The following is a 27,119-nucleotide window of genomic DNA, read 5'->3' on the forward strand; positions in this document are numbered from 1 at the left end:
TTCCCCGGTTGCACTGTTCACCGTGACAGGTTGTCTCCATCTGCGGATGGTCCGATGCCACCGTCGTGCTTGCATCATGGCAATGACATTTATAAATGGAGGTCCACGAGCCACAGGCATGGAGTGACTGGCTCAAGGTCAACTCCAGCCTGCGGCGGGGACGGGAACAACACCGAGGTCAGCCCGGTTCCACGGCTGAGCTCTGAGCCCTGCCCGGAGCCGGCGGCGTTGGACAGCCCCTGGCAGGGGCTTGCCTGAGGGGACAAGGGCAGGACTCCAGGGGGGAGAGGTCGGCGAAAGAAGGGAGCCGGCGGTGCCGCCCTTTGGACCAGCTGTTGCGAAGCTCCTGGCCGGAGAGCTGATCCGCCAGCGGCTTCCCCTCGAGGGTCTCCCCCGAAAAGCCGGCGCCCCTGGGCTGGGGCTGCCGCGTCCTCCGCGGCGGGGGGAGAGGTGGGGCGAGCATCCCCCGTTGGCGGGTGCGCGCATCCGTCTGTAGCTGAGCGTGTCGGCGCTGGCGCGGCGTGCGTGTCTGTGTCTGTCTGTCTCCGTGCGGGTGCCTGCCTGTGTCTGCGTGTGCCCTTCTCCCCGTGTGTGACACCGTGCGTGTGTGCTCGCACACCTCCCTCTCCCGCTCTCTCTCCCGCGTGTCTGTGTCTGTGTGTCCCTGTGTGTGCGCGGGGAGCGCAGCGCGGAGCCGGGCGCGGCAGCAGCGGCAGCAGCAGCAGCGGCGCGGTGCCCCGAGCCCCGCGGCCGGAGGAGGAGCCGCGCCGGGAGCCCCGCGGAGTCGCCGGGCGAGCGCGGCCGCACCGAGGCGCAACAGGCGGATGGCGGCGGGCGGCCGGCGCTGAAGGCGAGCGGGGCGAGGCGGAGGGGCAGGGAAGGGCAGGCGAGGAAGGGTAGCGCCGGGCAGAGCGGGCGAGATGCGGGCGGAGGAGCCGCTGGCGCTGGCGGCCCCGCGGGCGGGCGGAGAGGGGGAGGCGGAGGCGCCGGGCGAGGAGCGGAGCGGCGGCAGCTGCTGCAGCAGCGAGCGCCTGGTGATCAACATCTCGGGGCTGCGCTTCGAGACGCAGCTGCGGACCCTCTCCATCTTCCCCGACACGCTGCTGGGCGACCCCAGCCGCCGGGTGCGCTACTTCGACCCGCTCCGCAACGAGTACTTCTTCGACCGCAACCGACCCAGCTTCGACGCCATCCTCTACTACTACCAGTCGGGGGGGCGGCTCCGCCGGCCGGTCCATGTGCCCCTCGACATCTTCCTGGAGGAGATCCGCTTCTACCAGTTGGGCCAGGAGGCTATCGAGACATTCAGGGAGGACGAGGGCTTCATCCCAGAGGAGGAAAAGCCCCTGCCGCAGCACCACTTCCAACGCCAGGTCTGGCTGCTCTTTGAGTACCCCGAGAGCTCCGGGCCAGCCCGGGCCATCGCCATCGTCTCCGTGCTGGTGATCCTCATTTCTATCGTCATCTTCTGCCTGGAGACCCTGCCCGAGTTCCGCCAGGAGCCCAAGGGACCCCAGCCTGGCTTCGGGGAGGCTGCGCCTCTCGGGGACGAGGCATTGCTGCTTCCCCCGCTGCCACCGCCGAGCGGGACGCCCCCGCCCCTGCGCCCCGCCGCCGGCTCCGGCCCATTCTTCACAGACCCCTTCTTCCTCATCGAGACCCTGTGCATCATCTGGTTCTCCTTTGAGCTCCTCGTGCGCTTCTTCGCCTGCCCCAGCAAGCCCGAGTTCTCCCGCAATATCATGAACATCATCGACATTGTGGCCATCATCCCCTACTTCATCACCCTGGGCACCGAGCTGGCCCAGCAGCAGCAGCAGAAGCAGCAGCCCGGGAGCAGCAGCAACAATGGGGGCCAGCAGCAAGCCATGTCCCTGGCCATCCTCAGAGTCATCCGCCTGGTCAGAGTCTTCAGGATCTTCAAGCTCTCCAGGCATTCCAAGGGGCTGCAGATCTTAGGGAAGACTCTCCAGGCCAGCATGAGGGAGCTGGGCCTCCTCATCTTCTTCCTCTTCATTGGGGTGATCCTCTTCTCCAGTGCTGTCTACTTTGCAGAGACTGATGACCCTGACTCGCTGTTCACCAGCATCCCTGATGCTTTCTGGTGGGCAGTGGTGTCCATGACCACCGTGGGCTATGGGGACATGTATCCCATGACCATTGGTGGCAAGATTGTGGGCTCCTTGTGTGCCATCGCTGGTGTGCTCACCATTGCCCTCCCTGTCCCTGTCATTGTGTCCAACTTCAACTACTTCTACCACCGAGAGACTGACCATGAGGAGCAGTGCCAGTACACCCACGTCACCTGTGGCCAGCAACAGTCACCCTTCTCTGAGCCCAAGAAAGGGGACAGTAATCAGTCCCTCAGCAAATCTGAATTCCTGGAAGCAGAAGACCTGGAGTCTATGAAATATTCCAACTTCATTCCTCCCAATAACCAGGGATATAAAGAGAAGAAAATGCTGACAGAGGTGTGATGGGTTTTGTTGTCCTGGGTCCAGACACAGAGCTGCAAGCTGCTGTTACAGTTGTCTTCCTACAAGCAGCTGGATCTATTCAGCATTTACATGCCAGACTGTGAATTGTGATACCGTAAACAGAATGATTGTGATAATGGGCTCTTCTGGCCTGATTTGCTGTTTCTCATTACTGTGTACAGCCAGAAATGTTCTTGCTTTATTCTGTGGAGTGCTAGCTGTCATCCCCACTCCCTTATGCATTTCTTTCTCTGCTTTTGATGACTGTTTTAATCCAACATTTGCTCAGAGACCAAGTCTTGTAACTCCACTAGCAGAGAAGTCCTTGCCACTACTTCAGTAGAGTAAACAGTTAAAGGGGCTACAAACATCTGGCTCGAGCCATGCTCTCAGTCCCTGTGCCAGCACGGTGCCCTTGGCTGTGGAATCAGTCACGCCTGCCATGCCATTGCCTTTGAATAATGGAAACGCTGCAGCCAGGATCACAGGGAGCTCTGCAGCTCTAAGGGAAAGCCAGCAAGCAGATGCCTGCCTTCTTTGCAACCCTTGGCATGCTAAAAGATCCTCCTGGTTTGTGTTTCAAAAAAAAAAAAAAGAAAAAAAGGTGCATAAATCTAAAAGCTCTTTGCTACTTGTGACCATACATCATGTATCAAAAACAGGCTTAAAGCAGTCAACAGGCTTGGTGAAGATTCTCTGTGTTTTGAGCTTATCTCAGCCTTATTTATGCCAGTGCCCTGATGTTAATTGGCTTTTATAGTACCAACTTAATCTTCATAGTGGTAAGTGCCTTCTGATACAAGGCGTGTTTGAGTAAATTCATTTGTTATCTGCAGAGTTCATCTTCACACAATAGCATTTAATGAGATGTGCTTTGTACTTCAGATACCCAGCTCTGTATTCGGGCATATGAGAGCAGTTGACCCCTCTGCTTTTTTTAATTGAGCATTTGTGTAGCTGAGGGAAGTTTGCATGTTGGTGTTTTGTTGATGTGGCAGGAAAATCTCGACCACAGAGAGCTCTGCACCTGTGCTGTGTGAGGATCGTGCTGGTTTAGCAAGTAACAGGCATAAAATGCTCCAGGGTGAGTGTGTCAACATTTGAAACTGAGACTGGCATGGATACAAACTTCCCTAAGCTGTCTCCAGACCCTTTAAATGAGGGGATCCTCCAGACCCTTTAAATGAGGGGATAAACAGCAAGCCCTGAAGAGAGGCTCTTGCTGTATTGCTGGCCTAGCCAGTTCCTGGTATTTCATGGATAAGAGCGACGGTAGTGTTTTTGTAATTGGTTTTGTGAGAGCAGTTTGTGTCAGCCATGCAAAATATGCATAGCTTGGCCTGCAGTGCCGGGTTTGCCAAGGGACCAGAGATTTCTATCTTCAAATACGCGTTTTACTTCCCAGATAATTTCATTAGTTTCAGTCAGATCAGCCTTACACCTAACTTTAAAAATGTTTCAAGCTCTGCCAGCAGGTGAGAAAGGGAAATGTATGCTTTCAGATTCCACTAGCAGATTTTCCTGCAAGGAAAAATCCTTCTTGTTTGAATTCTAAGTGTTTATTCTGCATTCACATGTCTGCATGTGTACGAAAGCAAAGGCAGCCATTAATGCCTTGCATCACACTGTATGAAATGCATATTGGAATGTACTGCATATTGCATGGCACACGTGTAATACATAAACCAGACATAATGCCAAAGTGCAAAAATACAGATAATAGATTTTGTATATATATTGTGCTTTTCAGCCATAAGACTAAGAATGCTAAAGGCATATCATAGAATCATAGAATGACCTGGGTTGGAAGGGACCTTAAAGGTCATCTCTTTCCAAAGAGGAACACCTTCCACTAGACCAGGTTGCTCAGAGCCCTATTCTTTAATATAGTAAAAACTGGCTATAGAACTGGTTGTGAGGTGGGATCTGTTTGCATCTTCATTACTCTCCCTGTTCTCAGTTGTATTGAGATATGGCTCCATGCCTAGAGTGCTTTTGTTGTAGCCCCTCTCCATCCTGGCCCTGCTCATATGGTAGAAGTTGTTTGTGCAAATCCTAACTACTCCATTTCTCCAGAGTGCTGTTGCCTTCTCAAATGTTTTTAGTGTGCAGGGATATCCCTTGGGGTCACCACACAACCATTATATTAAAACCTCTGCTCTCTCTCTCTTGCTGAAATTAGTAGGGAATTGCCACTTCTCTCCAGCTGGGAGACACAAGTTTGATGTGTGTGTGGAGATTCTCAGTTCGGTCGAAGAAAGAACAGAGATAATTTCTCCCCGGCTGAGCCTAGGAATCGCAGAGGAAAGAATTAGAACAATTATTATCTCTCTTTCTGTAACCATTGTTTATAGTTATGGTTTTCCACAGTGTGCTATTCATAGTGCACCAATAGTGTTAGATGTTTCTACTTTAAAACCAATCAAGTATCACCTTAACAAATCACATTATAAAAAGACCCGCTACTTTCATTAAAAATAACCTTCTAATCCACCTGAAAACTAAAATCTTTCTTTCCATCCCTAACTCAACAACATCAGATGTGGTGAGGATTCATAGTTCAGAGGGCTTTGCCTGAATATAGCCTAATTTCTCTTTGCTTCATGGGACTGAGGCAAAGGTTTGTGAAGGTCTGAGCCTTGGGGACCATTCTGCATCCCTTGACACCTGTAATCAGCTGGTGGGTAAATTGTCCTGGTGAATAAGTGGGACTGGAGGGGCATAGTAGCATCTCTGTTGATTTTGTGTAAAAGTTGTCTAGTTCTTAGTGTGTCTTAGTCTTGGTGGTGTTTTGAGTTGTGTTTCGGGGTTAACTTAATGAAATCTGTACTGTGAGGCCAAGAGAGTTCTTCAAATTTTGTATTGCTAGAAACTAGCAAAAGAAGCTGCTATTTAAGAGGGATGTTTTGAGGCTGCTGCCCTCTCCCAGCAGAATGCCCATGTTTGGGGATATTTTATGCCTGAGTCTATCAGCTGATAAAAGTTCCCCCAAAGTAAGATATAAAAAACTCAGGTTGAACACAAGTTCAGGAGGAGTCATGAGACACGCTGAGCCTATGTCAGAGAATTCCTGTGCTTGTTTCTCCCCCTGGGCCTGGCCCCTTTGGCCTTGCCAGGAGGGAGCCCTCCGTGCCCAGAACAGGTTGTTCTCCTGACCAGCATGACAGACAGCTGGACATGGAGACTCTAACAAGAAAAAAAGATCACTGGTAGCACAATCCCAGCATGTCTTATACAGATCCTCTTGGAAAGAGGTGTCCTGCCCTCGGGTGGGATCCAGCAGTGAGTTTCCAGGTGGAATCCAGCAGTGAGTTTCTAGTGGGTATTGGATTCTCCGCCCGCAGATCACACCCAAGGTGTGAAGGAATTTTGTGGTGAGGAAGGCAGCTTTGTGCAGTTTTTGTGAGCCACGTTTGTCTGAAAAGTTCTGAAAAGAAAAGGGCACATGAAAATGTCTAAAGCAGGAGGGGTGTTTGCTCCCTGTGTTTTCTCTAAGAGAAATACAGACCACCAACAGAAGCATGGAAACTGTAACCTTGGGACTCATTTAGGGCATGTAAATCCTTCTCAAAGCACCTCCTGAAAAGAAGTGAAGTCCCAGAGTCATCAGTAATGCTATATGTTACAGAACTTGTGGAATCTGACTTTTAAGGAGCCTTCAGATTTTTTTTTCATGTGACTGAAATGACACAGTGGCACCCATTGACTTTACCAGAGGTCTCGTGCCACTGATCAGAGATGCTTTCAAAAACCTTACTTCAAGGTCTCAGCCTTTAGCACTCCCCCCGGCTGCTCAAAATGCAAATCTGTTTCCTTCTGAAGGTAGAGCACATCCCTGCGAAGCCAAGTAGGCACCTCCAGGGACTTGTTTCCATAACAACCTCCCGGACTGTTTCTCTCCATGCTGTGATTGTGGCTACAAGCGAAAGCACTGAATTTTGTATTCAGATATCAGCACCTTATCTTTACAGATGTTTTCTTTGCCTACTGGAGCTGATCCTATCACCTTATATCATGTACAGCTGCCCTGTCCAACTTCAGGTGGGCAGTTTCCAGTTTCTTTTGAAAGCAGAGAGTGCAAACCTAGAGATGTGAAGAGATTTTATTTGTCCATCCTTACACATAGAGAGCTGGAGAATGTGTGAAGAACAATCTGAGCACTCAGCCAGGGAGCTGAGGGGCAACTGGTCTGATGTAGAGTCATCTGGGCGCCTGGTGACAAGGAATACGGGCTAAACCATTACATTAAAGATCCAGAAATTCCTCTTGCAGCAATCTCACTAGGAAATAGTTTTGCAGTGGAAGAGACTATTGCTCCTTCCAGGTCCCCTGGCTGGTTTGTGACAGTTGGTTCCCCTGATCATTTTCCCACAGGATGTTTTTCACCGAAGGAGAACAGGGCAGAAATCATCTCCTTGGAGGTGGGGAAGGAAAGAAGGAAGGAAGGAAAGGAAGAATTTTACTAAGGACACAATTTTTTTATCCACACAAGGGTCTGGAAGCATGAAAGGCATGAAGACCGGTTCTGTGGTGTTTTACTGTTGGAATCCTGCTCTTATCTCCAAGATGAAACTCCTGTTCTGCTCCTTCTCAGAAAACATTGGAATTCGGGATTTTTGAGGAAGTTTGGGCCTTTAGATCCAGCATTCATGGATAAAAATTCACTGCTACAGCAGCTGTGGGGGTGAAGGTGACTGAACTTGATCTTCTCTCCTGGGTACTCTCATTCAGAGGTCCCTATGGGATAAAGAAGAGTGAGTGTAAAGAAAATTCAGGGCAGCAAGAGACGGGGTAAGGACTGAAGTGTCTTCCACACAGTGATGGAAAGAGCAGCATCAACCCTAAAAGCAAAGGAACAAACAGCTCCAGCATCTGCTGCTGTTGCAGAAATAGGTAAGGTTTCTTTCTGTTCTGGGAAATTACTGACCAAGAGTTTCTTGAAATTAATGAGGAAGGATTTCCTAATTAAGATTTGCAGCCTAAAGGGAGAATCTGGTTCTAGGTGAAGAAAGAAAGATAATTATAAACTACAGAAATGTAGTATGAGCCAGATCCTCACCATCTGCTGATTCAAGCTGGCAAAACTCCTTTTAGTACAACTGCCTTGGATTATATCAGGCTCCAACTTTAATCTTCTGCATCAAATCCAAGCACATGTACTGTTTGTTAAACTGCTTATTTTTCTTTGTTCTTTTCTTGAGGTCCTGTTTACATCAGGGAAAGATCTGCAGATTACAGCAGGAGACAACCACAGCTTTCCCAAAAGCTCCCACCTGACTCAAGTCCAAGTAAGTCCTACCAAACTCAGAAGAGCTAAGTTAAACTTAACTTTTGAGTTTATATTGACAGAAATTAAAAGCAGCAGCATTTTATACATTTTTTTCCTCACTGCTGGAAAGATGTGGACAGATTCATGGGGAATTGGAAGATACTGCCCTCCATGGCAGCCCCATGAGCACAAGATATCTCTGTTGGTGCTGCTGTTGTTGCTGTAACCAAAAGCACAGCCTTGAGCCGTTCATTGTTGCTCTTTGAAGCTTGCACTAGAGGCAGATCCCTTCTGAAGAGATTTACAGCCATGTTATCAGCAGGAGAATGCCTGAATTGCAGGCACCTGCTTTAGGCATAAGGAGGGAAGCAGGTGTTGGAAGGATGAAAAGACTTAATCCCCTGATGAAAGGAACCAGGGGATGCGGTGTGTCCTTAGCTGCCACCAAAGACAGTGCCTGAGGAAACTGCCTGCCAGTTTGAAGGAGCTCTTCTTGTTCAGGCTAGGGTCCTACAAGACCCTACCCAGGGAGATAAATCCAGAAAAATATTTTTGGGGAAAGCAGACAGGGACTGTGCTAATTAACAGTGCAGCATATGCTGTTAGTACATGTTAATTCCACATGCTTTTCCCTTTTTAGGTGGGTTTTCCCTTGCTCCAGGGAAGTCTGTCTGGGGCTTGTTGGCTGGCACAAGGAGTTTGAATGTCACAACATGGCTTTACATTTTGGGAAACTCATAGCTGAGGTCAGTGTGAGTTGTGCTGTCCTACAACATTCAATGATGAACCCTCACCACTGGACATATTGAGGTTGTCTGTAGTGCCAATTAATAAGAGGGGGCCCAAGAAATAATTGAGCTTTGCTGCGTTAAACTTCTTCATAGTGAAAGGAAAGAAAGAATTTGCAGGAGGGAAAGTGCTCATCTATTTCTGTGGTCACCATAAATACTGAATCTGTGTTGACTACTCATTGGAGATGAGAATTAGGGGAAACTTTTGTCTTCACACAAAGAAAATTCAGGAAGTCCTTCTTTGGCTTCATTTTCACTAAATTAATATAAATATATTTATTCAGTGGTATAAAATTTTGGAACACCCTTAGTCCAAAAGTGACATAAGTCACAATTTTATCGATTTAATTATCAAATCTAGCCATTGACTGTTTAACAAAATGAGGGCCCTCGATTCTGCTCCCTACCCAAGGTTAGATAAACGTTTCCATAGGATTGTGGATGGTATGACTCCTGATTTCAATGAGTGTGAGAGAAGAATCAGGCTCAAAGAAGAGGGCTGTAAGTGCACATGACTAGGCTGGATCTCTTTAGGGTGCTGTAGGTGCACTTTGGTCCATTCACCTAAAAGGTTGTATACAATTTTACACCAACAAAACCTCTAGCTTTTAGAGTACATATTGGTTTATTCTCTTACATTCTCTGGAGGGAAATTAAATGGTATTTTACAAGAAAATGGGAACATTACCATCCCTTCTTGCTGCTCCTTGATGCATCTGTTGTTTTCAATTAGCTTGATGGCATCCATTTTCAGAAAGCAGATGCTGCCCTCTTTTACACTGGTGCAATTCTGGAATAACTCCACTGACGTCAGTGAAGTGACTCCAAATTTATCCCCAGCAAAAGCAGAATTGGACCACAGTCTCTTTGTCTGCCTCTTTGCTCTGGAGCTCTGGGGAAGGTGTGCCACTGCCACAACATAAGGTGAGGGTGAGTGCCTGTCTGCTGTGCTGTGCTTGACATTTTTGTGTCCTTGACACCCCCACTCACATGCGTGGATGGAACAGGAGCCAGGCTGGCCTGGGGCATGCATGGCCACCAAATTCCTGGTGCTGAATGTAGCACTTTCTGGCTCTGGATTCCTGACCACTCTCCATCTTAGCTTCCTCTTACCTGGATATGTTTCCCAAGGAGACAGAGCTTTTTAAGATGAAGAAATATAGTTGCAATTCTTAAGTAATAGAACAACAGAAGGGTGGCAGAGGTAGATGTGGAGACAAGCTCTGCGCCTCCTACATTTTTTTTGCTGATAGGGCTATGTGAAAATCATTGCAGTCCTGGTAGGTTGGCTTTACATCTGCTGGTTTCAAAGTCTCCATTTACAGGGAGTGCTAGGTTAGAAAAAATAGGACTTACCTGCTCTAAATCTTCTGATGTCAGTTCTGCCTTCCCTGAAACTGGACAGAAAGCTTTGTGTAAAATCACCAGTCTGCTGTAAGGGAAATACCACTGGAGATGGGACAGATGAGGGTGAGTAAAAGGAATAGTTGTGGAATCATGGAATGGCCAGGGTTAGAAGGGATCTTAAAGACCATCTCATTCCATGCCCCTGCCATGGGCGGGGATATCTTGATTGCTCAGAGCCCTCTCCAGTCTGGTCTTGAATATCTCCAGGGATGGGGCAGCTACAGTTGCTCGGGGAAATCTGTTCCAAGGCCTCACCACCCTCACAGGGAACAATTTCTTCCAAATATCCAATCTAAATCTCGTCTGTCAGTGTGAAGCCATTGCCCCTTGTCCTGTCTCTCCAGGCCCTTGTCAAGAGTCTCTCTCCATCTTTCCTGTGGGTTCCTTCAGACACTGCAAGGCCACAATGAGGTCACCCCAAAGCCTTCTCTTCTCCAGGCTGAACAATCCCAAGTCCCTCAGCCTTTCCTCCCAGCAGAGCTGCTCCATCCCTCTGATCCCCTTGGTGTCCCTGCTCTGGCCTGGCTCCAGCAGCTCCCTGTCCTTCACTCAGCCAGAGTGTCACTAACTAGGTGGCTCAGTTAAAAAAAAAAAATCGAGGTGCAAGTCTTGGAAAGTCTCAGGACAAGAATGTTCAGTAACACCTGGAAAATGTTAATTCTGCAAGGCCTTATCTGGAATGCTGTGTGCATTGTTGGTGACCTAAATTTGGTCAGGCAGGATGCACAGAAGAACAGCAAGAATTACCAGGTGGATGGAATGTGCTTTGCTAGTGGAAGCTGGAAGAGCCTGACTTTTGTAGGCCAGCAAAAACTGACGAGACCTGTAGTTAGGAAAGTACTGGGGGCAAAATAACCAAAAAAGAGGAAAAATATGAGAATTTTTAAGATCTTCACACATTTCTTGTGTCTCCAGATCAGTTCCCATATTGCACATTTATGTACAAAACACCAAATCTTGGTGATTTTACTACTAAATACTTTGGTTTTATGGGTAGGAGAGGAACTGTGAGTCTTGGGAGGCTTTTTCCTCTGTGGGACTGAGGAGAGAGAGAAGGAGGTCCTAGGAGTGGGGTATAATGGCACAGAGGATACCATATCCCTCCAGGAGTTAGTCTGGAGGCAGAAAGCAAATTCACACCCTTTAAAAAACCCCACCAAACTCTGTTCACTGTTCTTCCCCTCAACCTGGAATGGCTGCTCACCTTGTCCAGTCCTTTCTCCCTATCCAGAGCTCTCCAGGTTTTTGCTGATCTTCCTTCTTCCTGAAATCTGTGGTCATTCCTCACTCCCACGAGCTTCTGGAATCCTTGGAATGGTGCATTGCATCTAATGTTGAGGAAAGCCTTGAAGCAGCTCTGCTGCAGCTCATTTTATCTAATACATCATTGTTATTATGCATCATTTATCTAATGCATCATTTTATTATGCATCTAATGTTGAGGAAAGCCTTGAACCAGCTCTGCTGCAGCTCAGTTAGATTATCTGATTTGAGTAACCTGCCCTGGTGGAAGGTGTTCCTGCCCCTCTGGCAGGAGTATTGGAATGAGGTGATCTTTAAGGTCCTTTCTAACCCAAATCAGTCTGTGATTCTGTGGTTTGTTACAGAAATAAGCAGTGATGTCTTCAACAACTGCTGCTCACAGAATCATTGAGGTTGGAAAATACCTCCAAGATCATCGAGTGTAGCCTTCAGTGAAATATCACAATGCCCAGAAAACCATATCATGAAGTGCTATGTCCACTCATTCTTTGAATAGTTCCAGGGCTGGTGACTCCAGCACTTCCTTGGACAGTCTGCTCTAATGATTAACTGCTTTTTCAGTAAATTTTTTTTTTCCTAATCCAATCCTGTCCCTTGTTCCCCTGGAGAAGAGGCTGACCCCCACCTGGCCACAGCCTCCTGTCAGGGAGTTGTGGCGAGCAGTATTGTTGGGTAGGAGGTCAGAGCAGTTGATCCCAATGGCCACTCTGGCCTGAAGAGATGAGCAGAATAATTTCATATTGCACGCACTGTTCCGACACAGAACAAAATTTCACATTTCCACTCTTACCTCTCTCACCTCTCTCAAATCACAGAATTCACAGAATTCACAGAATCACTAGGCTGGAAGAGACTTTAAATATCATCAAGTCCAACTTATGCCCTGACATCTCAAGTAAACCATGGCACTGAGTGCCACATCCAGTCTTTTTTTACACTTATCCAGGGATGGTGACTCCACCACCTCCCTGGGCAAGCCATTCCAGAACTTCACAACTCTTTCAGTGAAAAACATTTTCCTAATATCCAACCTATATTTCCCTTGGCACAGCCTAAGACTGTGTCCTCTGGTTCTGTCAGTTGCTGCCTGGAGAAAGAGACCAACCCCACCTGACTACAGCCACCTTTCAGGGAGCTGTAGAGAGTGATAAGGTCCCCCCTGAGTCTCCTTTTCTCCAGGCTAAACACCCCCAGCTCCCTCAGTCGTTCCTCACAGGGCTTGTGTTCCAAGCCCCTCACCACTCTCATTGCCCTCCTCTGGACACACTCAAGGGCCTCAACATCCTTTCTAAACTGAGGGGCCCAGAATTGTTTCCCCTTGTGGAGATGAAGATCCTCTTAAGCTCACGTGGCAGAAAAAATATTGACTGAAGTGAGAGCTTCATCCATTCAGCCAGCTCTGTGCCACAGAAGTGCCAGGAAGGAGCTGTCCTTAGATTTTGTCCTTGAGATTTCCTGCTTGTTGATGCTCTTTGTTCACTTCAGTGAGGAAACCATTGTCTTGTGATTTCCGTCTTTATTTTGGCCAACCAGTTCTGCTCTTTAGCTTTTTTCCTGTGAGTAGTAAGATGGTGAAGGGCCTGGACAGGAAGCCACACATGGAGCAGCTGAGGGCACTTGATCTGTTTAGCTGGAGAAGAGCAGACTGAGGCCAGAGCTCACAGCAGCTCTGCAGCTTCCTCACAAGGGGAAGAGGAGGGGGAAGGCCCTGATCTCTGCTCTGTGTGACCAGGACCCAGGGAACAGATGGAGCTGTATCAGGGAAGGGTTAGGTTGTTTAGGAAATTTTCTTCCCCCAGAGGGTGCTGGGGCACTGAACAGGCTCCCCAGGGAATGGTCATGGTCCCAAGGCTTCCAGAGCTCCAGGCACAGGGTGGGATTGTTGGGGTGTCCTGGGGAACAGGAACTGGAGTTTGACTTGATGATCCTTGTAGGTCCCTTCCAATTCAGGGAATGTGATTCATTGAGGAAAAAAAGAAAAGCCAGGCAATGGAAATTTTATGAATATCCATGCACGTCACAAAAGCCTGTGAATGTGGACACCACTTGTGCTCTATCTGTGGCATTGGCAGGATGGTGCACACAAATCTGGTGGCCCTTAAGATGTCTTAAGAACCTGTCCCAAGCACTTGGCATCATTTGAGTCATGGCAACAAGCCACATTAGAAAGGAGCTGTAAGAAATAATAGAGTAAGCCAAGGAGTTTGATTTGAACCATGAACACAGTTGTGCATTTTTTTCTGATCTCAGTTTACTCACAGAATTATGGAATAGCCCAAGCTGGAAGGAACCCTTAGCAGTGTATAGTTCTCAGGCTCTGAATTATTCTCATATTTTAGTGTGTCAGAAATAGCACTGTCTGGCACATTCCTTTGAGAACTGTAGACTATGGCCTTTCATGCTTATGACAAAGCAATTGATCTTTGTAGCCTGTCCTTGGAAGTGACTTTGAGAAATGTTTTGGAGCGTATTCACTGCCGCATTAGTCTGGTATTTGATGACCTAGTCTTTAGCAGTGGACTGCAAACATTTCTCCTGGATGTATTTTCAAAAGGTGCCCCTTCCTCAAAATCAGCAATATTTGTGTGAGAAGTTTCATTTCAGTTCATTTTGGTACCCTTTACAAAAGGCATGTTTGGAAAAATTTGTAGTGTACACAATCTCTTTCTTAATATTCTAAATATTTTTTGCCTTTTTTTTTAATAAAATGCATGTAAGCAAGGTAAAACACAAAATTTGGCCCTGTTTTGGTTTTTGTTTGGTTGGGTTTTGTTTGTTTGTTTTGGTTTTAGGATTTTTCTTTGTTTTTTTTGGGGGGGGTTTGTTTGTTTTTTTCTAACTTTGATCTGGAATGAAATACATAACATGCATTTGGGGTTTATGTTGTTTTTTTTTTCTTTTGGAAGGGAGGGGATAGTCTCAGTTTAGGGGAGTTTATTTTTAATAAACTCTTTTTTTAAGCAGTGTAGTGGTAGGCATTAGTTGTTCCTGTTCATTACCAGCGTGGCTCCAGTGTCAGCTCCAATCAATTCCTTGAATTGATACTCAAATGCTCCAGAAGAGATGGAATGACAGCCCAAAGCTCATTGGTAATTACAGCATGTACTCCCAGTGACAGAAGGGATATTTCAGTGCTTTGGCTATGGCCAAGCCAGTTGTTCTTTTCTGCAGCTGCAACACCTGCCCAGTTGGGAAAGTATTTTTGATGAGACCAAACTGCTTTTCCAGTGCTGTTGGACTTGTTAGATCATGTCATTCTGAATTGCGAGCTCCTCCTGTTCCCACTCAGCTGGTCAGCTTTTAGGATCTTTTTACTCCAAGATTATGTGATAAGAAAAAAAAAATTAAAAAACTACAAAAAGCTTGTTATTGAAATTTTCTGGGTGAATTGAGAATGGAAGGAAAAGGTGCTATCTGCAGAGGACTGTGGCTGCTCCCTTACTTTTTTCTTGGCTCTTTAAAAACCAAACCTGTGCAGATTTGTGAGCTGCCACTAACAATTAGCTAAGGGGATTTCAGAGGAGATGAGTTGGGAGTTCCTTCCACAGTAACCACTAATCAGCATCCCCATAGAAAATGTCTGAATACATATTGATCAAGCCAGCTGCAGCTGAGAGGGGTTCTGGAGGCTGATGCAGCTTTCCTCCCCATCCTCCATCCCCAATCATGGAAACTGTGTAGAAAAAACACCCACTGGTACTTCTGGCCCTGGCATTTCTGCTTCTTGTAATTTCACAAAAAGGTTGTGTGAGTTTTTTGACAGCTAAGAGACTGCTTAGGAAGGAAGGTGATTTAAATATTGGGCTTGGAGTCAAGGGGACAGTCCCCAGTTCTGTCACATGTCCTTTGGATGTCCCTCACATCTCAGTGCCTCAGAAATAAGATGAGACAGTATAAAGCCATTGGTTTCCTTCTTTTCCCTAAACCTTTTGGACACAGAGATGTTTCTGAGTATTCCTCGTCTCCTTCCTGACACCTGGATGATGTCAGGCACAGCTGGGGACCTCTCCTCCCTCAGGACACAGTGTTGTGCTGCTGTCACAACAGCGGTGACAAACAGATGGGCAGTGAGGATGAAAAAAACACAGGAAAATGTTTGTCCCTGTGCATGGGACTCATGTAATACCCAAATGCTGACAAGTCCTGCTGTCACCTGGCTCTTTGTTGGGCTTGGCTGATCTGATCCCTGTTTTTCAGGCTCAGGCACAAAACACTTGGAGCAGGCCCCTCATTTTGACTCTCCCTTCCCTTGCAGGCTGCCTGATAATTAAAAGTGTGCAAAAATATTTCTGTCTGACAAAGCCCAGAGCTGACTTTACTGCAAGGTAAATTGAAAGCTCCTGGAACACTTGCTCCATGGAGATAAGAGGCTGACATCACTTTTCACAGCTAGTTCAGAAAAAGGGAATTGAAACAAGTTCTTCTCTTCTACCCCCTGAGTTCCCCTCAGGGACCAAGGTGTTAGAACAGCAGAAGAAAAATATGTTGGAGGTGGAAGGAGTTCACTATCTCTTTCAGAGATTTGTGTCAACTCTCCAAGCATGGAGGACTGGCACTGAGCAGTCAAATCTGCATTTTGAATCTGGCAAGATTGGGGTTTTTTTGCAGATATTCATTGGCATTGTTAGGAACTAATCCTCCTAAACAATTTGGTAGATTTTTTTTTTCCTTTATGGTATTTCAGTGGGATATGAGGATATGTAGAATAGCAATTACAGCTCTTCATGGTTTATATTTAGTCATGTATTGGTGATTCAGAAACAAGCATATGTAAAAAGGCCCAGATGAATCCTTTTGCAAATTCCTTCCTGTCCTACAGCACATTTAGGTGCTGGAGACTCACAAGGAATGCATGAATCTTACAAAAACCTTATGTTTTTGGAGAGGGAGTCATGCCATGTCTTTGTGTCCACCATAATGCATGAAGAATTTTTTTTGATGGCTGAAATGTTTTAACAGCCCTGCTGATACAGAGACTTAATTTCAGGCAAATGGAGCCAAATTCTCAGCTGGTGTTCATCCATCAGCACATTTTTCTTCTGATGCCAACTAGGCAGCATGGTACAGGGTGCTTTAGAAGCCTTTTTTTATCATTTAGGGGTTTTTTGGGGTCTATTTACTGTATCATTGGGAAGCAATACCTGTTTAGCTTGAAAATTCAATGTTTTGAAGTGTAACTAAAATTGCCATTTGAATGTTTTTTGAGTTCTGACTGTCAGATGTGCCACAGCACCATGCCCATCTGTGGACAGACTGATGCTCACAGGCACATTCTGGGTCAGGATCTGGGATGGATCTAACATTTCATTTTTCCCATACCTCAATTCCTCTGACTCTGGAAGAAAAATAACATTTTTCTCTCCTCAGCCTGCAGTTGGGTTTATCAGTGGTAAAGTTCTAGGTACATTCATTTGTCTTCAGATAATGCAAATGTCCATTTTTTTTCCTGCAGGGAATCACAAGTAGATGGTGCAAGACAGGCCTGGGAAATTAGAATCATAGAATTACAGAATGGCTTGGGTTGGAAGGGACCTCAAAGATGATCTCATTCCTGCCATGGGCAGAGACACCTTCTACTAGACCAGGATGTTCAGAGCCCCATCCAGCCTGGCCTTGGACACTGGCAGGGATGGGGACTGAACCTAGATGTGCAGCTGGGGCAGCTGCTTACTCTGAGATCTTCAAGGAGCTTCTCTGATCTCTTCCTGATTTCACATGATTATAACTTCCGTAAAGAGTATTGTTTTCACAGCTGCAAACAGGATAAATGGGATGTTGGCCCTCTTTACTTGCTTCAGTAATGTTGCTGCCATTGATAATTTTATTTTAGGCAGAAATTCTTCCATGTGAAGGTGGTGAGGCCCTGGCACAGGTTACTCAGAGAAGCTGTGGCTGCCCCATCCCTGGAAGTGTCCAAGGCCAGGCTGGATGGGGCTCAGATGGGGTAGTGGAAGGTGTCCATGCCCATAGCAGGGTTTGGAATCAAATGATCTTTAGGATCCCTTCCAATGCAGGTCATTCTGTGATTCTCTGACTATTTCCCTGTGCCCCTACATCCCTTTTCATGCTTTCTGTCAATAATTGGAAATCTCACTACTGTGTCTTCAGGCGACTATAGTGGGAGTATAAATACTTAACTAAGCAGCCAGACACTCAGGAGATACCATAAATTCACACTTCCAGGACTTTGATAGAAGGTGGCATTTAAAAAATGCCTAAACACACCATGGCCATTGCAAAATTTTTAAGTGACTTTAGCGAAACAGAATTGGAGCAATAGCAAGTGCATTTGAAAATCCTGCCTCTTGCTCCAAGCAGTAGGTCAGGAGTGATCCTGCCCAGCCCTGTGAGGCACATTTGGAGTGCTGTGTCCAGCTCTGGGCTCCTCAGGTCAGCAGGGACATGGAGCTCCTGGAGCAGGGCCAGCAGAGGCTGCAGAGGTGATTTAGGGCCTGGAGCATCTCTGGCAGGGAAAGGCTGAGGGAGCTGGGGCTGTCCAGCCTGGAGAGGAGCCCCAGCTGAGAGGGGCCCTCAGCCCTGGGTGTCCCTGCCTGCAGGGAGGGCTCCGAGCAGGGCCCAGGCTCTGCTCCAGGGGCCCAGCAATGGCACCAGAGGAACAGGCAGGAACTGAGCCCAGGAGGTTCCACCTGGGCAGGAGGCAGAACTTCTGTCCTGGGCAGACTGGTCTCCTACACAGAGGACATGAACTTGCTGCTTGTATTGTAATTGCTGGCTTTGATCACAGGGGAACCCCGGAGACCCTTGGGACGAGGGCAGAGATAAGGAGTGGACATAACTGTGATCACTGCCACAATCATGGCAGGAATTCCTTTGTCCCTAAGCCCCTTTCCCACATTTCTCAGCAACAGCTGCCATCCTGGCCTCCCAGGGCTGGGCTGGCAGCAGGACCATGGCTGTTTTGCTGTCCCCAGCAGGCTGTTGTCCTTAGTAATGCTGTCTTTGCTTGTGCTGCAGAGGGATATTCCAGACCTTGTTGCTCAGTATATAAAGATGGGAAGAAGAAGGAAGAAAAATGTATGTTCAGGGTTTGTTTTAGTGGGATTTTGTGTGTTGGTTCCCTTGGGATATTTCAAAAAGGTATTTAAAACAGCAGTGAAGAGAAGAGAGATGAGGATTTAATGAGGGCTAGCAATGAGGTTAAAGCTGATAAGGAAGGTTGGATTCAACTTGAGTAGAACTCTGGTTGCTTCATCTTCTCAACCACTTTAAGCTGAAAACATTGACCTTTGTGGTCCTTTCCAAAAATATTAATAAGGGCAAGCATATCTTGTTGAATTTTAATTTAAAGTCATTAACTCTGCAGTTGTCCCAAAATATTGCTCTTGAAGGGAGACTTTGTGAGCCAAGGGAAACATCTAAACCCTGTATCATAAGCTCCTCTGCACAGACAAGAATGCTTTGAAATCTGCACAGCCCAAATTTTAATGTCTGTGGTTTGGCTGCATCTTTGACCCATAAATGGGAAAGGACTGGGAAACTCTGTGGGTGCTGTACCAGTTGAACAGGAGCTCATGTGTCAGGTGTGTCAGTGCTTGTGAAGGTGTGGTGGACATCAGTGCTGGAAAGCTGTAGGTTCCCCAAAATGCAAGTTTTTGCAGTTATCTGAAGTAAAATGCAAATGGTGGTGTGGTAAATAGCAAGATTGCAAAGTGATTTGGTTTTGTACAGTACTTGAAGTGTGTTGGAAGCAATAGAATCAGAGAGTAATTGAGGTTGGGAAAGACCCCCAAGATCATCAAATCCAGCTGTCTGATCCCCACCTTGTCCCCAGACCATGGCACTGAGTGCCACATCCACTCATTCCCTGGACACCTCAGGGATGGAGACTCCACCCCCTCCCTGGACAGCCCCTTACAATGGCTTACTACCCCTTCCATGAAGAAATTACTTCTGATGTCCAACCTCAACCTCCCCTGGCACAGCTTGAGACCATTTCTTCTCATCTTGTCCCTTGTTCCCTGGGAGCAGAGCCTGACTCCCACCTGGCTGTCCCCTCCTGTCAGGGAGTTGTGCAGAGCTAGAAGGTCCCCCCTGAGGCTCCTTTTCTCCAGGCTGAGCCCCTCCAGCTCCCTCAGGTGCTCATCACAGGACTGGCTCTCCAGACCCTTCCTTCTTATTAATTAATCTCAGGGTTTACTGAATACAGTTTCTCAGCAGCAAAAAACCGTAGTTTTTCTGGAAGGTTGGTGTGTAGCTTCCAATGGAGCCTGGGGGGAAGATCACTGATGTTTATTCCAGCAAAATGCCCACAGAAAGAGAGGTGACCTTTCTGGGCAAAGACATAGGCGATTCTGTGGAATTCTACTGAATTCCGAAAAGCCTGAAAATTCAAAGGAAATTTGAATTGCAGATTGTAGTGGGAAAAAGTCTGACTTTGGGAAAAATACTGACTGTTGCTGTCAGGAAGCGGCCCCGAGAGCCCGGGAGGAGTTTATGGAGTGTCGCAGTGCCATCCTGTGGGCCACGGAGGTATGAGACAAGGGACACCTGCACGGGTGCCCGGTGGGTGCTCCCTCACTCCCCACCAGCAGGATACGGGAGAGAATGGCAAGGGTAAAGCTGGAAGACCCCTGGGTTAGGATAATGGCAGTTTTCTAGGGAAAGGAAGAGCAGTGCACACAAGCAAAGCAAGGAATTAATTCCCTGCTTGCCATGGGCAGGCACATGCTCAGCCATCCCCAGGAGAGCAGGGGCCCATCCCACCTAAGAGTGACATGGGAAGACAAATGCCATCACCCTGAACATCCATCCCTTTCCATCTTCTTTCCCCATGTTATGCACTGATAATGATGATGCCATAAGGTCCAGAATGTCACTTGGGGTCACTGTCTCAGCTGTGTCTCCTGGCACACACCCCCAGCTCCCTTGCCAGTGTGGCAGTAGGAAAACCAGTTGGGTCTGTGTCAGCACAACCAAAACCATCCCAGTATTATTAACCCCAGTACAAACATGAAATATAGCCCCTGGGAAGGAAATTACCTGTACCCCAGCCAAAACTAGCCCAGCCACAAAGGGCTCGCATGAGCAGCACTGTCTGCCTCAGGATTTATTAATCCATTTCCTTTTATGTAGGAAAAAAATCAAGATTTTCTGTGGTTTTTGTCTTCAGAGTTAGCTTTGAAGGAGCTACTTTGGTGGCATCTGAGGACAAGAACTTAGGCTTGGGTCGGATTTAGGGAATGGATGTAGGACTTGCCACATGGCGCATTTTCTGGAACAAGTCAGTGCAGTCTTTGCACAATGTCATTAAACCAAACAATGTCCTTTTAATGTCAGAATTAAACACAACATGTTCTGGAAAGTTGGGATTCCTCAAGGGAGCCCCAGATGGTTCCCAGGGAAAGAAGTGTGAGCTGCATATGGCCAGCACTGTGTGGGGTTAAACTGGGGGTTTAATTTGAGGAAAGATGGTGCAGTGTTGGGAATTTCCTTGAATAATTTGATTTGTTCAGTCAAGCTAAAACAAGCAATCTCACATGAGGCTGTGCTGGATCTTTCCACTTAGTTATGCCAGATTATTTGATGTGTGCTTTGCAACAGAGAAACACTGGAAGGAGTTCATCCTCTCATTAGGAACAGAGCTGCTTACTTCACATTCCTGCTGCTCTTTTCTGCTTCTCTGCTTTAAGATGGGCACTATAAATATATTGGATCTGGTCTGTTTAATCACCTCTCCCTTATCTCTGCACAGTGGGATAGCCTGGCTGCCACAGGGGTCTGTCCTAATGAAAGTGAGTAAAATTTGCTTCAGTGGAGTTACATCCACTTGAAGTAACTTTCCCCACGTTTTCGCCATACCCAGGGACATTCAACGCCTGAAATTATTCTCAGTTAACTCATTAGAAGTTGCTTCTGTCTGTAGATTTTCTTACTTGCTGAATGTACAGTCTGAATGGGATTGCATATCTCACCACTGAGGGGGATTCCAAGACCTTGCATGGTAGCAGGAGTCAGCAGTTTGGTTTTAAACATGAGTGCTATTCCATGTTTTCAATTCATAAATGTAGAAAGTGTCTGAAATGGGTTTGAAAAGCTGCCCAGGTGAGTTTAGATCCCATTACAGAGCATAGTCCAATTTTTCACGTCTCTGGTCTCAGAAAACTTCACTGAGGAGTGGTGAACTATTTATTATGAATTGAGGCATCAGTATCAGGCTCTCAAAATTAAGGACAATAAAGGATAGAGAAATGGGTGCCCAAAATTAACCCCCTGCAACCCTCTACAAATAAATGAGGTCCACTTTGTAAAAAATAACAGCAGTTTAGCAGGGTTTTTTTTGTGTACAAGACCTGCATTCTGCTTTCTGGAACTCAGCCCCTTTAGACTTCAAGCTGAGCATTCAATGCCATTCACCACATGGGAAATTCTTGGTTTAGTTTTGTACTTTAAATGGTATTTAAAAGTAACTAAGCAATAACTGAGTAATGAGTAAGTCATAGGCAAGGAGTACTTTGGTATTTTGTTTCTCTTATGCTTCACATTTCACTTTTTGTTTCTCTTATGCTTCACTTTGCCTTATGCCCATTCCTTTTAGGTGCTTTGTTACTTTTGTATTTATAGAGTTATAGAGATAGAAAAATCTTCCTTGTTCCACCTGCCACTCTTCTGGCCCAGTCAAAACCTTTCCTGCTGCTTTCTCTGTGTGAGTGAAAGTAATCATTATTTTGATGGTGCTTTCCAACATTGTCATAAATTTGGATATAGGATGACTTCATGCCAGTCTCTGCTGTGCTGTGCTGGCTAAACCCTGGTTTAGTGGACAGATTTACAATGTGAGGTTTGCTGGCCACAACTGGTTGGGTTTTTTCCCAACATTTGCTGTGCTGAACGATTGTTCTACTGTAACTGAATAAAACAGCTCAGTTATACTTTCTAAGCTGTTTGCAGAGATCTGCTTAAGGCTGCAGTGTTTGATCCCTGCAGATACTTTGTTTCTAGAACACTCAATGAAAGGTTGGCCAGAAAAATTTAGACTTTGGCTTTTCAATTTACAGATAATTCAAGAAAATTTTTCATACTAAACTCAAAAACCTGTTTATAAAATTCATTACCTTTTTATTTACTGGGATCGTGGTTCTTTTGCACAACCCTTGCTTTGAACAGGAGGTAACATAACACACTTTAAACATGCAGCACTTCCAGTTCAAAAGGAGTCATGTTTGCTGCCAGAGAGTTTTCCCAAATGAATTTACAAACCATAAAGGAGCAGGAATCATCTCCCTGCAGGTCAGAAACAAGCTGTAAAAGAGTATATTTTACAATTTCTAAGCATTTTTCGATTTTTAAATACACAATGGATAAAAGGAGATCCTAGACATCAAATATTGACTATTTAGAGTCTCATCCTCTCCTCTTTCCCAGTGGAACATCTCAACTACCTTTGGGGAAGATTCATGTCATTCACGTAAGTGTAAAACTAGAACAAGAATCAGACCAAACCACCACTGTGATTGCTCACACTGCTGGGAAATCCAGGCATTTGGCAGAGGTTCATGTAGCTGCTGCAGACATATCTTTCTGCCTCTGGATTGTCTGATCGGGTCTCTGCTTTACCAAACTCCAAACAATCACTGGAATTCAATTATTGCTGATCTGAATCTCTTGAAAACTGTGAGCTGGCTTCAGCATCTCAATTTTTTGATTCTCTGTAATCCCTGGAGTGAAAACTCTCTTCTCCAATATATAAATCCACAGGGAAAAAACTGACATGAAAGAAAACTTGCTGAGGGAATTTTGCTTTGAAGATCAGCACATATTTAGTCTGGAAAGCAGAGATTGCTCACATTTGTGGTGAACTCAAAGCAAGCATGTTGTTCATTTTGTTGGTAGACCTGGCTTCTCTTTGTCTTAGAAAACTTTTTGAAGAACAGATGCAAATGTATTGGTGTATATTTATCTTCATGTAAGGATGCATATTTATTTTTATTTTGCTGTTGACATTTTCTCCTTTTGGACCTAGGCAGAACTCCTGATAAATCTTGTTCACTTAGTAGGCTTCTCCCATCTCTGATGTTTCTCTCACTTCTTTCTCCTCCTTTGGGCTTTGGCAATGTGACAAACAACCTTCTGGCCCAGAGCTTTCTTACTGCCACACTTTTTACAGCCTGTTCTTTTTCTTTTTCTGGCTACTTGAGTCATTGCCAAGCAGTAGCAAGAGCTGTGGGAGCTCAGGACGGGAAAGTGTATGGTTTTCATCATGGAATAAATTGCTTTCAAACCCCTGCACTGAGTAGAAAAGGGAATTATGGTGGAAAATGCTGTGTAAAAACAAATGGTGCAAACTCCTTGCAGTGCAAGCTTGAGCTGCTCAGCATTTTGTCAGGCACAAGCTGAACTTCTTTAAGCTCTTTACTAGCCCTGCTCCCACAATTAAGTCTGGACCTCAGTTTTGTTTAGCACTCAGGAGTCCTGAAATGGTGAATTTAAGATCATATCCTATCCATGTAGCTGTGGTGGGTTAACCCTGGGTGGATGCCAGGTGCCCCCCAAAGCCACTCTGTCACTCTCCATCCTCAGCTCCACAGCAGAGAGAAAATATCATCACAGACTCCTCACACTCTTCCTCTAGTCCAGTAGGAGGTCCCTCCCATGGAATTGAGTCCTACAGGATGAACCATGCATGAGCCTTTCCCATGGGCTGCAGTTCTTCATGATCTGCTCCAGTGTGGATCCCTTCCACAGAGTGCAGTCCTTCATTTATTCCAGTCATTTTTTTCTTTCTCCTTCTTTTGTCGTGGAAGACTGCTGATACTTTTAATAACTTATTAATAGCCTTTTAGGTTTTATGAATCACCAGTACAGATGCAGCTGGAATGGACTGCACAAAAGTGTGACAATGGAGAAGTCTCTAAAGGAACAAGAGTTCTTGCAGAGCCAACTTCTTTTGTTCCGCTGTCTCATAAATTGTTTCAGATCTAATTAAAAAAAAAATAAAATAAAAATTTTAAATTCCCTTATCTGCTTTGATAGACTTTCCTGCCCCTGGCACAAGGGAAAGACTATAAGGCAAATTGTCATTACAGATCTATCTTAAAAGGACCTAAAATTAGATGCCATGAAAATGGCTCTAGGAATTCCCAAAGTCCCAGTTACAGTAAGAATCAGACCTTGTGCCTCTGTCCTTGAAGAGCAGAGCACTGCAATGCATCCTGACAAATTTTGCAACCTTCTAATAAATATATTTCATCTCATGCAAGAAGACAGGTGTGTAATTCCCATGAGCTGCAAGGAAAAATTGGCCCTAAAACCAATCCCAGTGGGCATCAAGGAATGTAGCACTTTCCATTTTAGATGGCTGCAGTTTACAACAGATTTCAAATTCATCCCCTTCAAACATTCTCATGAAGAAATAAACCCTTAGGTTGTTGTGGCTTTACTGTGATCCATGTAAAATAACACCTTTTTCTTGTGCATTTTTTTTAACACAACACCTTTTTTTATTTTTCCTTGCCAGGCTGGATTCTGTATGCTGCAAGACTGTCATGTCAGGATGCTGCAAAAGAGGTTGTTGCATCTTCTTCCTGTAAAGTTGATGGAGTTTCTCTCTATGCAGGGGGTACAACCTTTCCAGCCAGGAAACTGTTTTCCTTGCTCTGTGATTTTCTTGCTGCTGCTGCTGCTTTTAAAAGGGTCAACACTCTTAGTTCCAGGAAACTGAAACTAAATGTGAGCAGTGGCTGGAGGAAGGAAGCAGAGAGAATCCCCTACAAGATTCCAATACATCTTATTTCTGGGAAAACTAAATAAAGCAGGATTCAACTGCCAGTGGCTAAATAGCAGCAATTTATGAGCTGTTCCTCAAAAGCCCCAGACAAGCACCAAGTCCTGTGGGAAGCTGGAGATTGACACAGGACACCTCCAGAAGAGACTGCTGTTGAAACTTCCTTTAAGCCTTTTTTTCAAGTGGAGCATCCAGACCTGGCAAATGCATAAGGTCAGCCCTTAAAAGAGCAAAGAGCTCTCTCTAAGAAAACCAAATGAGTGGCTGAAGTCTGTCCATTTGTCTGCCTTTTTGGCCTTGGATTACTGTGCTTTTCAAAGCTGTGCTTTCATAACTTGGATAAAAAGGTAGATGTTTCATATAGCTCTACAAGTAGTAATCATCCTATTCATGCAAAATATCTGCTGCCTGAGGGATGGGCCCAAACCAGAGGTGTTTCTCATTTACCTACAAAGCATCTAGCTTCAGCATTTGTAGTCAGTTTTTGTGAACCTGTGAGTCCATTGCCTGCTCTAATGGAGTTAGTGACTTTTTTTCAGTGGTTGTAGAGAGTTTCACTGAAATAGCACTGTTTGTAGTCCATTGTGTGACTTAGGAGACACAATAGCCAGACAATTCTGCAATTGTAATATAACTGTACGTGGCATTCCCAGAAAATGCTCTGAAGTCTTCTCCCGTTGCACCATGGTGATAAAAACCTCTGCCGCTTTTCAAGCTACATGAGTCCATGCTGTGCCATGCTGAAAGTGATAGAAAACCCAATTAGCTCTGAAAAGTAAAGGGCAGAGAGGGGTGTTCTGGCCTGGAATTCCCTCCCTTTGGCAGCAGCAAAAGTCAACCGTGCAGCCAAATTTCCGTGACCAGGTGTGGATCCAGCTTGTTTGTGTTGCCAGGTCTCTGCACAGAAGAGTGGGAGGTGGGGTAGGAAGAATTGATTCTGGAAGGGGAAAGCCTGAGAGGAAGAGTAAAGTTAAATGTGACAGCTGGGATTCCAGAAGGCAGTTTGATGGATGCTGGGCATCCAGCTTCTCTAGAACTCTTTATCAGTAACACCCTCTATATCTCCCTGAGTGACTTTTAGCCTGTCTGGCACTTTTCAGCATCAGTGTGTGAGGGAAAAGAGATGGGAGGCAGCTCTCTCTGATTTGGCAGCTCTGGGACTTCATTACATCTTTGAGCTGCTGGCTGAGGGTCTGGATCTCTGAGGAGCTTCCTGACTACCTGTGGCTCCCACAGGCTTGTGGGCTTAGAGAAGCCCTGAGCTGCCAGATGGAGACTGCTCCTGGTGCAGCTCTTCTGAGTGGTGCTGGGTGTGGAAGTCAGCCTGCAGTCCTTGGGAGGCAAAATGCATTCCACAATCCCAAGGGACCTGCTTTATCTCTCAGTGCAGGCCAGCTGTGGGAATCCTCCAAGTTCCTTTATCCTGATCTGTGTGTCAAGGCCATGTGGCTCACCATGAGTGACCAGAGCTGCCATGGACCCTTCTTGCAAGGGCAGTTGTCTTCAGAGTCAAACGTAGGTTCAGGTTATCTTTGGAAAAGTGTGAATATCCTGGGGAAATCCATGGGGCAGAAACCTTGGGCCATACTGTGTGCCTACCATCAGCAGGCATGATATTGACAGGCATGCTTTCCTTTTGGTGTGAAACCTTGCTCTGATGCATCATTCTGAGGAAAACAGCTGGAATTTGCAGGCCAGGTCATGTGGTGAGATAAGTAATTCCAGCTCCCTTACTGGACATGATTTATACAGCCCAGGTCCAATATTTCTAAGAAATTGTTGATGGTGGGGGCTTTTTTGTTTGTTTCACTGAAAACTCGAACCCTTTCAAATAAAAACCAAATGAGGTATAGGGAATTTTTAGCTGGACTATGCTTCAGGATGTTTGCTGCATTCAGGCTTTGAGAACACAAATTCTCTGCAGACTACCCCACACACAGTGGGAAACGAGGCTATTGGGCTTGGAAGTGCACCAGGGAGATGGGACTCGATTGAGCTTTGAACAGCAATCATTGTCATTAGAGGTGGTGCCATAATATATGCTTGACTCAAATCCAGCATTGCAAGGCAAGAACCTGGTGAAACCTTGTACCGCGATATTTATTGTTGTTCCTGCCGGTGTGATCCACTGTTGAATAGGTTAGACATGAATAAAATCAGTATTTTTTAAA

General features: G+C 46.0%; 1 protein-coding gene across 12 annotated transcripts; it reads left to right on the forward strand.

Annotated features, from left to right (window-relative positions):
• KCNA6 (potassium voltage-gated channel subfamily A member 6) lies at window positions 1–27,119 on the forward strand. Of its 12 annotated transcripts, none has more exons than XM_077178417.1 (6): window positions 1–7,370; window positions 7,679–7,765; window positions 8,387–8,492; window positions 9,292–9,461; window positions 22,590–22,632; window positions 24,682–27,119. In XM_077178417.1, the coding sequence occupies exon 1, from the start codon at window positions 921–923 to the stop codon at window positions 2,475–2,477; it is 1,557 nt and encodes a 518-aa protein (XP_077034532.1). In that variant the 5' UTR covers window positions 1–920; the 3' UTR covers window positions 2,478–7,370; window positions 7,679–7,765; window positions 8,387–8,492; window positions 9,292–9,461; window positions 22,590–22,632; window positions 24,682–27,119. The 12 variants fall into 12 exon arrangements, with proteins under 12 accessions (XP_077034532.1, XP_077034537.1, XP_077034531.1 ...); XM_077178422.1 differs by having other exon boundaries at window positions 9,378–9,461; XM_077178416.1 differs by lacking the exon at window positions 22,590–22,632 and having other exon boundaries at window positions 9,271–9,461.

This window comes from Agelaius phoeniceus, chromosome 5, assembly GCF_051311805.1.
Source record: "Agelaius phoeniceus isolate bAgePho1 chromosome 5, bAgePho1.hap1, whole genome shotgun sequence".
NCBI lineage: Eukaryota > Metazoa > Chordata > Aves > Passeriformes > Icteridae > Agelaius > Agelaius phoeniceus.

Excerpts from the sequence above, each read along its gene's own strand:
- KCNA6 (XM_077178416.1), top strand. The coding sequence starts at position 921 with ATGCGGGCGGAGGAGCCGCTGGCGCTGGCGGCCCCGCGGGCGGGCGGA.